This window comes from Meriones unguiculatus, chromosome 8 (genome assembly GCF_030254825.1).
Source record: "Meriones unguiculatus strain TT.TT164.6M chromosome 8, Bangor_MerUng_6.1, whole genome shotgun sequence".
NCBI classification, from domain to species: Eukaryota; Metazoa; Chordata; class Mammalia; order Rodentia; family Muridae; genus Meriones; species Meriones unguiculatus.
In genome coordinates this window covers 1,335,619-1,348,754 of record NC_083356.1, presented here as the reverse complement: position 1 = coordinate 1,348,754, position 13,136 = coordinate 1,335,619, and the positions used below count along the sequence as shown (strand labels likewise).

The following is a 13,136-nucleotide window of genomic DNA, read 5'->3' as shown; positions in this document are numbered from 1 at the left end:
CAGAGCAGAGCGCTCCCAGGAGTGCAGGGTCAGGGGCACACAGAGGCCGGCAGTAAGAGGCATGCACAGCAAACAGTGGCAAGGGGCAGGCACCACTCTCCTCTCCTACCCAGAGGACTCTTCCCCATCAAACCCAAGTCCTTCGTGGCTCACTGGCTGGTGTTGAGGCTCTCCGTGATGACACGCCCAGCCAGAGCATGGGGGTCTAACCCTGAGAAGAGCTGGTTGAAGAAGCGCGGGTGACCTGGGGAAGGGGCGGGTGGTCTCAGGGTGGAGCTGGGTGGGGGGGCCGGGAGGTCCCCCGCAGGTCCCCGGGTGGAGCCGGGTAGTGGGGCCGGGAGGTCTCCCTGCAGGTCCCCAGGCTCACCTGTCTTGACGCTGTAGCGGACCACATCCCGGCAGCGCTCCAGGATCCGCTCCCGAGGCTCGCCCTGGCTCTGCAGCTCCAAATCCAGCAGCTGCCGGAGCTCTTCCGGCTCCTTCCATTCACAGACCTAGGAGGAAGGCCAAGACGCAGGGATCTCAGAGCCCTGGCTGATGCCCAGCCGCAAAGTAGCCGACGCAAGGCATCACCCACTTGCAGTTAAAACAGGTCAAGGGTGTCTCCACAAAAGTGCAAGGGGAGGGCTGGAGAGATGGCTCAGAAGAACTATCTGTTCTTCCAGAGGTCCTGAGTTCAAGTCCCAGCATCCACATGGTGGCTCACAACCATCTATACTGGAATCTGATGCCCTCTTCTGTCATGCAAATGATCTACAGATAGAGCACACTTATATGCAAAATAAATAATTAATTAAAAATTTAAAAAAAAAAAGTGCAAGGGGAAAGGAAGAACGGGGTGCCCAGCCCTGGAGTCAAGCTTAGGAAAGCATGGGCAGGAGGAGGGAGGGAGAGCCCACCTTTTCTGAGGCACTGGTCCCTTTCCGAACGGCCTCATCTATGACAATCCCAAAGACGTCCCGGAGCAAGGCCTCTGCGGCCATGGGGTCCCCATCCAGGGTAGGGAGTGGTTTTGAGTCCGCCATCGCCATCTGGGTGAGATCTGTGAGCAGGGTGGAACCACTGTTTACTCAGCCTGTGTGCCCCCCCCCCCCGGGCACAACGCTCCAGGCCTTCTGCCTGGGAAGGGGCCTGAGGTCCCCCTAAGCACACATGCGGACAAGGAGGGAAAGGCCAGGCTCCGGGGCCTCTGTCCACCCAGGCAGACACACACCACACACCACTCAGCTCTCAGCCTCAGTCCACCCAGACACACACCACTCACCTCTCAGTTCAGGCCTCCCAAGCAGACAAACACCACACACCGCTCAGCTCTCAGCCTCAGTCCACCCAGACACACACCACTCACCTCTCAGTTCAGGCCTTGGTCCTCCCAGGCAGACACACACCACACACCGCTCACCTCTCAGTTCAGGCCTTGGTCCTCCCAGGCAGACACACACCACACACCGCTCACCTCTCAGTTCAGGTCGCTGATCAGCTCACAATGTACACAGGGACTCTCTGGAATAATAGGGCCAAGACAGCAGAGGGAGCGGGGTAGAGCAGGAGTCACATGGCCATGGCATTACCTCATGACCCTTGCCCGAAAGAGAACTCTTACCGATTTGGGGCAGGACAGCGGTTAAGTTCCCTGAATAATCATTAGCTGACGGAAGAAGGGTAGGGAAGGAAAGCAAAGAAGAGCAGGTGCACATTCACTCAGGGAGGGGTGTGAGTGGAGAAGGAATTCGCGCTGTGACTCCAGGTGCCCAGGGAATGCCAGGGCAGCGAGGCCCGGGCATCGGCCCAAGAAGGGACTGGACGTGCTAGTACAGCCCCTGCTCCTCCGAGGCCTTCCCAGAACCAGCCTAGTTCCTCCTAATTTTCTTCTTTTTTCTCTGTTTTATGAGACAGAATTTCTCTGTGTAGCCTTGGCTTTCCTCAAACTGCTTTGTAGACCAGGCTGGCCTTGAACTCACAGAGATCACCTGCCTCTGCCTCCTGAGTACTGGGATTACAGGTGTGTGCCTCCATGCCTGGCTCCTTCTTTTTAAGGCTGACCTCCAACCTGATATGTAACCAACAATGATTCTGAGCCCTCCTCTGCCTGCCTGCGTCTGGCTCTCCAGGCTTGATTAGAGGAAGGAGCCTCCATGCCCAGTTTATGTCCTCCTGGGACTCACCTGGGCTCGGTACACACGAGGCAAGAGCAGCAGCAACTGAGCTACACCCACACCCCGGCATCCCTTACCCCTTCTCCTCAGACAGAGGCTTAGACACAGCCCCGGCTTGCCGCAAAGCTAAGACCCTCCTGCCTCCCGTGGCTGACAGGCCTGCGCCACCCAGCCACCTCTGTCCTGGTGTCTGAAGTGCTTGCAGAGGAGGTTGCTGAGGAAGCACTGTGTAATGCAAGCATGTTCCCTGGCTGGCCAGGCATGGAAAGAGACAGCCCCTGCCCTGCTGCATGGCACAGACGCATGCATGCAACAACAGCTCAGGGCCTGGTGGAGCCTGACTAAGCATCCTCAGAACTGAGAGAAGGAGTCCCAGGAGGCTCCCGTCTGGAGAGAGCTGCACTGGGAAGGAGGCTGAGACTTGGGCTGGGCAGGAGACATGGAGGGCGTGAGCAGGAGGGGAGACGCCACAGGCCAACACAGGGACAAGCAAGGCTGCTCTGGACTCAGGCAGGAACTGGCCAGCTGGGATCGGGGGCAAAGGCGAGTGGGATATGGTGATTCTCAAACATCAGCCAGACGTAGGGATTTCATTTTAGCCTGCAGAGAGTTGCCAGGGCACTCTGTAGCAAGTCAAATAGTTAAGCTGATGCTGAGGGCTAGGCGTGTTGGCTCAAGCAACCATAACTGGAAGCAGAGGCAGGAGGATCACAGCAAGGTCCAGGCCAGTTCACACTACATACAAAGACCCTGACTCAAAAAGACCAAAACAAAGTAAGAATGAGGATGGAAATGGGAAAGACGATCTGGGCATGGTGGCACGCACCTCTAATCCCAACACCGGCAGAGGCGGGCGATCTCTGTGAGTTCAAGGCCAGCCCGGTGTACAGAGTGAGTGCAGGACAGCCAGGGCTGCACAGAGAGACCAAAAAGTCAAAAAAGACCACAGAGCTAGAAACAGACAAACCGGCGGCCACGATGGTTCAGCAGGTGAAGGCACAGCCGTCAGGTCTGCCAACCTGAGCCGGATCCCAGGGGCTGACAAGGTAGAAGGAGAGAACAATCTCCTCAAAACCATCTTCTCACGTCCATACCCATATGCACACACACACACACACACACACACACACACACACACACACAAGCAAAAGGAAAATGTAATTAGAAAAAAGGAGGCTGTGCGATGGCCCGTGCCGCGTAGGGTCAGTGCAGGACTCCACTGAGCCAACCCTTCCATGCCCAGGAACGGCTGGCAGCTGGGAGGCTGCGCAGGGAGCTCCACACACGGGAAGGAGCCTCAGCCGCCTCCCCAGATGGGCGCCGTCAGAGGGGAGCTCTCGGAGGCCTGCCGACAAGAAGCTGCCTCTGTGGGCGCTGGGAGCCAGGCTTCCACTGTCCCTGCTGTGGCCAGGAAGTGCCACAACCGAGTGTCCTCCATCGCACCTCACCTCACCGCCTCTCTGCCATTCCTAGTCATTCCTAACAGATTATCTGAGTTCTTTAAAAAAAGTGGGGGAGGGCAGGGGATAGAGCAGAGCCAACACCCAAGGACACCAGGCATATGTGGTGCTTGCATGTACATGTACACACACACACACACACACACACACACTACATGCAGACAAAACATCCATAAAACTGAGGAAAGGAAAATTTGAAAGGGAGGGTGGGGGAGATGGCTTGGGAGTTGAGTGCTCACTGCTATCTTGGAGGGTGGGTGCGACATTCCTAGGCCCCGCCCTGGGTACCTCATAGCTCCCTGTAACTCTAGCCGCAGACACCCACTTCTGGCCTCCAACAGCACCTCCAGATACACGCACACGCACACAGAGAGAGACCCACACGTTTTTATAAAAAAGCATAGTTAGCCCAACTGAGCACTGGGGGAGTAAGGGCGGGGTGACTCCTGCCTTGCATGAAGGATGGTGTAATCCTAACACTCAGGAAGCAAGGCAGAAGTATCAGAAGGTCAAGGTCACCCTCAGTTACCCGTGGCGGCCAAGGTCATCCTGGGATACAGGACACCTTGCCTCACCTCCACCAACAGAAAAGGCAGACAAGGGAAAGCATTTGATTTAAGCAGCAAACCACAGGCGCGCACAAATCGAGAGTCTGAAGCAAGAAGCTTCAGAATAACAATGTTTCAGGGCAAATCAGACAATCCAAGGGAAGAAGACTTCAAGAAGGAAACACAAACCAACTCACAGAGAGGCCCAGGCCGCAGCAAGCTCCTCCAGCACAGAAGGCAAGTGAGGGATTCCCAGGGCTGTAATTAATTCAGCGATGTCTCCAGAGGGGAGACACTAAACGCGCATCGAATCGGCCACCACAGACACCCAATCTCAGGTGCCCTGCAGCGGCTATTTCAAAAACTTCCCAAACTCTTGGCCCGCTGCTGTCCTCACTCCCTCCCTCCCCACCTCAAATTTCTTAAGAGAAATTAATAGCTAACAAAGCTTACTCAACAGGGGCCATGGAGATGGCTCAGCAGATAAAGGCTCTCGCCCCAAACCAACCATCCCTGAGTAACCCATAGTCGGAGCGTCTCCTTCCTGCCAAGTTGTCCTCCACCACAAGCCAAGGCGCGCACAGGCATGAGCACACACACACACCCACAAACACCTACAGTAAATAGAAACATGTATTTTAACATTTTTTAAGTTAAAGAAGGAGACAAAACTCAGCCTCTTGTATCCTGCACTCAAAATCTCATTCACTCCATATTTAGTCAGTACCCAGGGCACGCCACGTACTTTGGTGGCCGCAGAGGAGGGATGACGAATTCACAACCACGGGGAAGACGGAAAGCTATAGTATTTTCAAAAACTTTAAAAATTAGGGACTAACTCAGGCAAGGTGATGCACACATTTAATCCCAGCACTCCGGAGGCAGAGGCAGGCAGATAGATCTCTGAGTTTGAGGCCAGTATGGTCAACGGAGTCAGTTCTAGGATAGCCAGGGTTACACAGAGAAACCCTGTCTCAAAACAAACAAACAAACAAACAAACAAATAAAACAACAACAAAAGCAAGACTGTCTTAAAAGTCCACACTAATAGAACGAAAGATCTCATCCTAGACTGTTCTCATTCTTTTCTTTACGGCCATGCACACGAGCAACCATTTCATTGGTTTCTTGGGTTACTGCAAATACTAACAAATGTGAATGTATTCTCTCCCTTTTTCCACACACAAAACCTGGGTAATCTTACGCTGTAATGCACAGAACTTCCTATTGTTCCTTAATTCAACGGCTTTATGGAGCTAGAGCTTACACGCCACACAGCACATTCTTTTATCCAGGGCTTTGGCCTAGCCACAGACTTGGACAATCACCACCACTGCCCGCCTCTAGGACCTACCCCTCCCAACGCCTCTGGCAACCGCAAGTCCACTTTCCATTTCTACAGATGTGTCTGTGCTCTGCAGGTTTTCAGAAGCTGCTGAGTCGGCTCAGCGGTTAGAGAGATGGCTCTTCTTGCAGAGGACACAAGTTTGGTTCCTAGCGCCCGTGTCAGAGGCTCCTAACCTGCTCCAGTGGCCCCATGCCCTCTCTGCATGCAGGCACAGTCTTTTCTTCTTTCAGATTTCTTCAATGTGCACTGGTGTTTTGCTTGTCTGTGCGAGGAAGCTGGATCCTAGAACTGTATACAGACAGTTGTGAGCTGCCGTGTGGGCGCTGGGAACTGAACCCAGGTTCTCTGGAAGAGCAGCCTTAACTGCGGAGCCCCACCCCCCTTTTAAAGAAGCATGCGCTACGTGGGGTTTGGTGACCGGCTTCTTTCACTTGGCACCCTGCAGCATGAGCCAGTATTTCACTCCTTTTCATGAGTGGATCATACTCTTGGTTTATATTGCACTTCATCTGGCCATTTACAAGTTCCTGAATAGTTACTTCTGCCATTTGGCTACGATGAATAATGCTGCTATGAACATTTGTGTGCGAGCTCTTGTGTGCGCATGTATTTTTAATTCCCGAGGACATTTGTGGTGGGAAAACTGCTGAGTCACCTGCTAACTGTTTAATCTTTTGAGGAATTGCCGAATTGTTTTCCAAAATAAATAGTTGCCGCTGCACAGTTCCCACAAGCAATGCATGAGGACGCCAGTTTCCACACTTTCGCAGGGACTTGTGACTGTCTGTCGTTTCTGCCATCTGTATGTTTGACAGGGGCCAACATTTATAAAACGTGTACCAGTGTATGAAAATGTTCAACTAGCAAGGTGGCTAATTGGGTTAAAGGCGCTTGCCAGCACGCCTGCGCACCTGAATTGAATCCCACAATTGGACTGAATCCCACCTGAATTGGACTCCACACAGGTACATGTACAGAATTTATTCTTGTTGAGAAGTTCTGCACACACAAACACCTACACACACACACAACATAAAGACATCTCAGTATGGATTTATATAAGCAGATCAGTCAGATTTCTGAAGCAACAACACACCTCAAAATCCCACTGCCCTGTGAACCCACGACGGCAGAACAACAGAGGGTATCGTGTTTGTCTGTCTGCTTTAGGAACCGGGGTTCTGCTGTGTTGCCCTGGCTGGCCTGCACTCATGAGCGTAAGCATTCTCCTGCCTCCACCTTGTGAGCTCTGGGACCTGAGGTTTGTCTCACCTGTGCAGGGCAAGGGTCACAGGCTTGCGAACATCTGACAAACATCCATTCCAGCACGTGTGGCTGAGGCAGGGGGATTGCCCCAAGTCCCAGGCTAGCCCAGACCCATATCCTGATAAAGCTCTGAGGCACGCACCTGTGCTTCAAAGCCTGACTGAAAGAAGAGCCCTCAAAACAAAATGCAGGGACGGAGAGATGGCTCAGAGGTTAAGAGCACTGGCTGCTATTCCAGAGGACCCGGTTCAATTCCTAGCAACGGCATGCCACTCACAACTGTCTACAATCCAGCTCCAAAAGATCTGACACTCTCACACAGTCATGTAGGCAGGCAAAACACCAATGCACATACAATAAAAATAAACAATTGTGTGAGAGAGAGATTACCCGCCAACCTTAAAGCTTTCACTCAAAGCCAGCGTGTTGCACATCTGTTCCGATTTCACAGTGAACCACACGAGCTCCCGGCTGGGGGTGAGAGTGAGGCATTGCCAAGCCCGGGGCAGTGAGTGGAGGGTGGACACACTGGGCTCATGACCCTGCACATGGTTTCGCGGTCTGCCCTGGCCTGGTTCTTCCCGCTGTGGCTAGGTAAGTCTGATCCCCCGTCTAAGGTTCCCCTCCTCCTTCAGGGACATCCCGATACTTTCAACACCATCATTTCTTCAAGCCTGGTCCTCTCGCCTTCTTCATATCTGACGCTGCTGGGGCCTCCTGTAACACAGCCCTCCAGCCACCCCCTCCTGATAGTCAACTTCCGGAAGTTCTCTGCTCCATTTTGACTCCCTTACCTCTCACTTTCCTCAGCATGCCCCTACGGGGCCCCTTCAGGACCACCGAGAATTTTCCTGCCTCCAGACAGAGTGGATTGCACACGTCTGTACCCACCTGAGCCGGTCAGCCATATTTGTCAGTGTACTTTACAGCTGGGCTCCCACCCAGGACCTCCCACGCTCTGCAGGTGCCAGCCCCACCCGCCTCCTACCACTATGCAGCTTTATTTATTGGATTTGTCAAGACAGGGTTTCTTTGTGGAGCCTTGGCTGGCCTCAAACTCAGAGATCCACCTGCCTCTGCCTGCAGAGTGCAGGATTATAACCTTGAATTAAGTGGTATGTGCTGGAGGCTGATGGACTGATGGTACTATAACATCTAAGTGCCCAAGGAACCCAAAAAGGGCTGAATCCCTGACTCACAGGGGGTCTGCATGATGGGCTCTGGACTGGGGTGGTTCTCAGCTCTCTAGACCCCTGTGACTTCTTAGAAGACTGGCAGAGATGCCAAGCTATTCCTATGGTGCTCAGACTGTAGGTTATTTGGATTTCATCTTTGCACACCTCTAATCTCTGATAACTTTTGAGGGTACGATCCGTGCTAAATGCTCACATAGCGGCCAGCGTCAAGTGTCCTCCTCTATCACGCCCACCGTGAGTCTCTCACGGAGCCTGGAGCCCTGTGTCTCAGCTACCCTGCATGAACAGAGCCTCCAGCTGTCTGCCGCTGCACCTCGCTTCCTCATGCCTGGACAGCAGGCCATGGCCCTAGCAGTTCTAGTTCACCTTTGTTGTTGTGATAAATAATCTGACAAAAAGAACGGGATTATTTTTCTGACGACTTCCGTTTGCAGTCCGTCACTTGGGGGAAGAAACAGGAGCCGATTAGCCACATCACATTCAAGAACCGCCATGTCCAGGTGCCTGGAGACTTGGCTTAATTGTTAAGAATACTGGCTGACCTTCCAGGGGACCCAGGCTGCCCGTAATTACAGTCCCAGGGGTCCAGTACCCTCTTCTGGCCTCCTCAGGCACTGAACACATGTGCTGCACAGACATACACGCAGGCAACACACCCGTACATGTAAAATTAAGTTAAAGCAAAACAGCACACAGAAATGAGTGCTCCCGTCACCTGCGCGCTCAGTACTCAGCTGGCCTCTACCTATCTCTTACAGAGTCTAGGGTCACCACCCAAGGAGGGGCACCACCCACAGCTCACTGGGCAGGAACTACCTCACACATGTGCCCACGTCCTCAGAGGAGACGCAGGTGATCCCAGGTAATGGCAGGTTGACAAAGACAATCGCCACAATAGCATCCCCCTCTGTATTAACACACATATGCACGCGCACACACATATATATGTATATATGTCACATCATGCATGCTGCTAAAATGAAAGTTACTTTAAAACAAGAAAAGACTGAGAAGGGGCCGAGTGTGTACACCTTTACAGATCTCTGTGAGTTCAAGGACAGCATGGTCTCTGTGCACGTTCCAGGCCAGCCAGGGCTGCAGAGTGAGACTCTCCCAAAATAATAATGATGATGATAAAATAAAAAAGGTTAGGAAGGGCTGCGGATATGAGTAGTGGCGGTCTGGCACGGCCCTGGGTTCAATCCCCAGCACCACAAAACAAAAGCAGAAGCTCCATAGCATATATACTACCAGGCCCAGGGACTGTCCCCTGTTCTATTTATTTATTGGTGCCATCAAAGGCCTACAGACGGCAAAGGAGTTAGCCAGCTTGTTTCTATGATGAGACCCATGCTGGCTCTCAGGGGCATGGGTTCAGCTTGTTCAGCAAACATGGACCGACTGTCTGCTTCTGCCGCTTGCCTGGCACTGCCCCAGGGCTGTGTTTACCCTGTGGGTTCCAGCTAGCCGCCAGCACAGGAACCCAGCATGTAGCAGAGCGGGCACTCATTCCAAAGAGGCAGAACTGGCCGACAAGTCTGTCTTGACTTGTAGGCGAAAGCTCGCCTGGCCTGCTGTAGTGTGGGGGTGGGGGAGGCACCACTGGGGCTGGTCAGGAGCCATCACAGCATGTTTGCTTAAGTGATGGAGTGAGCCAGAGAGGCTGAGTTGGGGACCCCGCCTGAGGGCAAAGAGTCTGGATAGTTAGCCTCCTCCACAAGTTCTTTCAACCAGGCTTACTGTTAGATACTTAAACTGTGTCATTCTAGATGGCCCAGCAGGTGAAGGCGCATGCTCTCCAGCCTGGTGACCTGAGTTCTTCCATCCTGGACCCGCATTATACAGGGGGAAACTAACTCTCAAAAGTTGTCCTCTGGCAGGGCATCATGGCACGCGTCTTTAATCCCAGCACTTGGAAGGCAGAGGCAGGCAGAACTCTGCAGGTTCAAGGCCAGCCGAGGCTACATAGTGAGTTCCTGGACAGCCAGGCCTACACAGATACATCATGTCTCCAAAGGCCAGCCTGATCTACAAAGCAAGTCCAGGACAGCCAGGGCTGTTACAAAAAAAATTATGCTTTGACCTTCACATGCACAAATACGTACCATACACCAAGGTACTCACAAAATAAACAAATATATATGCCTTAAAGGAAAAAAAGTTTAAAACCTGGCATATAGTTCCAGGACAGAAGGACTACACAGAGAAACTGTGTCAAAAAAAAAAAAACAAAAAACACACAAAGTAAAATATAGTGTTAAGTATAGGTGATCAAAAACATGCCCTGGGTAAAAAATATCTGAATGCAGAGAAAGTGTCTCATGGTACAGAGTTCACCAAACTGGTAAGACCTGGAGAGCAGTGGAAAAGGCAGCGGCTGACAGCTTGTCTGCCATGTGCAGGACCATGGATTCCATCCCTCCCCAGCACCAGAAATATACCCGGGGCTGAGGAGAGGGCTCAGCAGTTAAGAGCACTGGCTGCTCCTGCACAGAACCCAGGCTCAATTCCCAGCATCCATACGGTGGCTCATAAACGTCTGTAACTCCAAGTTTCTAGGTATTCGATGCCCTCTTCTGGCCTCTAACAGACCATGCACTCAAGTGGTACACAGACATACATGCAGGCAGAACCACCATATACACATAAAAACTGTAATATATAAAAAAAGCAGTAATAAGAATGATTAACTTCAGGAGTATGACTACAGGAAAAAAATTAACCATTTGTCCTTTAGGATTGTTGCATTCTGTAGACTGGAAACAGGTAAGTTTTTGTTGTCTTTTGTATTTACTTTATTTGCATTCGTGTTTGCCTGCACGTCTGTGAGAAGGCATCAGATCCTCTGGAACCACAGAAAAGTGTGAGCTGCCATGTGGGTGCTGGGAAGTGAACTCAGCACCTCTGGAAGAGCAGCCATCTCTCTGTCTTGTTTTCAAAGACCCTGTGCATCCCTGGCTGGTAGAGCCTGCTATGAATACCAGGTCTGCCTGCTCTGCCTTCCGGGTGCTAGGGTTAGAGGGTTTTGTTTATTATGTGTTTGTGAATGAGTCTGTGCACACTTGGAGGTCAGAAGAGAGTGTTGTATGCCCTATCACTACTCTACCTACATTACTCTGTCTATTCCTTTATAAGTGGGGTCTCTCCACCAGTGTGGGAATCCCATTTCTCAGTCAGGGATGGAGACCAGCAAGTCCTGGGCATCCTCCAGTCTCCACCTTCCTCAGAGATGGGTTTATAGGCATATTCCCATTAACAGGTTTGCTACCTAGATAACAGAATCCAAATGCTGGCCATCAAGATTTCCCAGCAAGCACTTTACCAGCTGGGTCATCTCTCCAGGGACCTAACTTGTTTTACACAACAAACATTCGTGGTGACATTTCTGTCCATTTTTATGTCAATTTTAGGATGATCCTAAGAGAAACATAACTTACTTTAAGGGTCTAAAACGTGCGGGTCTGTGGTTAGGAATCCTTGTGGTTTTTCATTATAAAGACGTTTTTGGTGGATAGTGCCTTGCCGTCTCCTACACTCACCTGACAGTAGCTAGAATAGAAACTGGGACCTGAGTGTTCACTTTCCTTCTGCCAAGTGTGCAGTTCCAGGCGTCAACCTTTTAGCTGGACTCCTCTCTAATGCTAAGTCGGGGAAGACACGGGTGGAGCATTCCAGGATGGGCTCAATTTCCCCCTTCCCAAAAGCAGCCTGGCCCGGCTTGCCCACGTCTCCAACAAGAGTCCAGCCACTGAAGAGAAAAAGGAGGCCCTTTCCTGCAAGGAAGCCTAGGTTGGACCACCTAGAACAGGAGGAGAAAAGCCAACGAGTGTGGCCCGGCGCACAAGGGTACCAGGTAACATCTCTGACACACATATCCAGCCTGTGGTTTAGTGTGTGCCGCACGGCTGACCTCGCAGTGTGCGCGCGACGGCTGCGAGCCCCGGGACGACGAAGCTGAGCGAGCTCAAAGAAGAGACCAGGGGCGCGAACTGTCCCGGCTCCCGCTGGGGCTCCGGACTTAGGAGCGACAGGAGCAGGAAGCGGAGCCTCTGCAGGAGCCCACCAGCGAACCTCCGCAGAGACCGCACGCAGCCCCTACGGACAGAGCCCAGGGAGAGCCCGGCGTCCGCCCTCAGCCAAGATGGCGGCCAGGGCGCCCGCGCGCCCGTGCGCACGCGCGGCCCTTCGCGCCAGCCCCCTCCGGGCCTCCGGGCCGCCGCCCCTCCCGCTCGCCAGCCGCAGCGCTCCGCGCGTCCCCAGCCTCACCCCTGGCTCGAGGGCCCCTCCTGCCCGGGCTCCCGAGCCCGGAAGTGGATGTGGCCGCCTGGCGGAGAGGCGGAGGGGGAGGGAGAAGTGCTTCCGGGGAAACGGGCCCCGGGCTGGTGTTTGTAAACTTGCCTCGGTCCCGGCGCGGGCAGCGGCGGCCGCGGGCTGGGCGCCGGGCTCTCGGGGCCCCGAGGAGGCGCCGCGCGGCGGCGGAGGCGGCGGGAGGCCGCGCCGGACAGGTAGGCGCGCGCCGCGGGCGGGCGGCGGCGGCGGCGGGCGGGCGGCGGCAGCTCGCAGGCCGCGGGGCGCCGCGCGCGGAGGGGGAGGGGAGCGGGGCGGAGGAGGGGCGCGGGCGGGGGAGGGGGCCGCGAGGGGAGGGCCGCCCCGCCCCCCGCCGCGGAGAGGGGCCCGGGCGGGCGCGCGGGCGCGAGCACGGCGGCGGGCGGGCGGGCGCGCGCGGCTCGGCGCTCCCGGGCTGCGCTGCGGGCCCGCGCGCTGCGGCTGCCCGCGGCCGGCGTGCCCTCCCTCCCGCCCGCCACCTCCGCGGCGGGTTGACGTACCTCCGGGCGCGCTGGCAGGAGCGATCGCCGCCGGCCCCCGAGCTTCCCTCCTGCACGGCTCCGCCGCGTCTGCCCAGTGCCAGCTTTGCAGGCCGGCCCACTCCGCACAAAAGCCCCAGAGGGCCTCCGCCCCCTTCTTCCGTTCCCGAGACGGCAAATCCGAGCCCTCGCTGCCTTGGCAGGTCCTGTCTACGGGAGGCCCAACTTACTTTTGCTCCCCTTGGCTGCTCCTTCCGGCCCAGGAGGCCAGTTTCTGCTGCTGACCTAGAAAGAAAGCGCTTGACACACGTCCTCCTTCGGAGCTTCAGAGCGCCCGGCAAAATAAGTTGTTGAGGA

General features: G+C 54.3%; 1 protein-coding gene across 10 annotated transcripts in view; it reads right to left on the bottom strand.

The window, feature by feature from the left end:
- Nucleotides 1–13,136, bottom strand: part of Csad (cysteine sulfinic acid decarboxylase) — a 23,520-nt gene extending 10,384 nt beyond the window's left edge. For 2 of the 10 annotated variants that reach the window (XM_060388550.1, XM_060388543.1), the window contains exons 1-3: nucleotides 900–1,042; nucleotides 368–494; nucleotides 154–244 (exon numbers count right to left, since the gene is read on the bottom strand). In XM_060388550.1, coding sequence (XP_060244533.1) covers nucleotides 154–244; nucleotides 368–494; nucleotides 900–1,031 — 350 coding nt within the window. In that variant the 5' untranslated portion in view covers nucleotides 1,032–1,042. Of the gene's footprint in view, nucleotides 1–153; nucleotides 245–367; nucleotides 495–899; nucleotides 1,043–1,264; nucleotides 1,328–1,348; nucleotides 3,738–12,372; nucleotides 12,493–12,800; nucleotides 12,935–13,009 lie in introns of those variants that run through there. The other 8 variants (XM_060388546.1, XM_060388545.1, XM_021643502.2 and 5 more) reach the window with 8 other exon arrangements.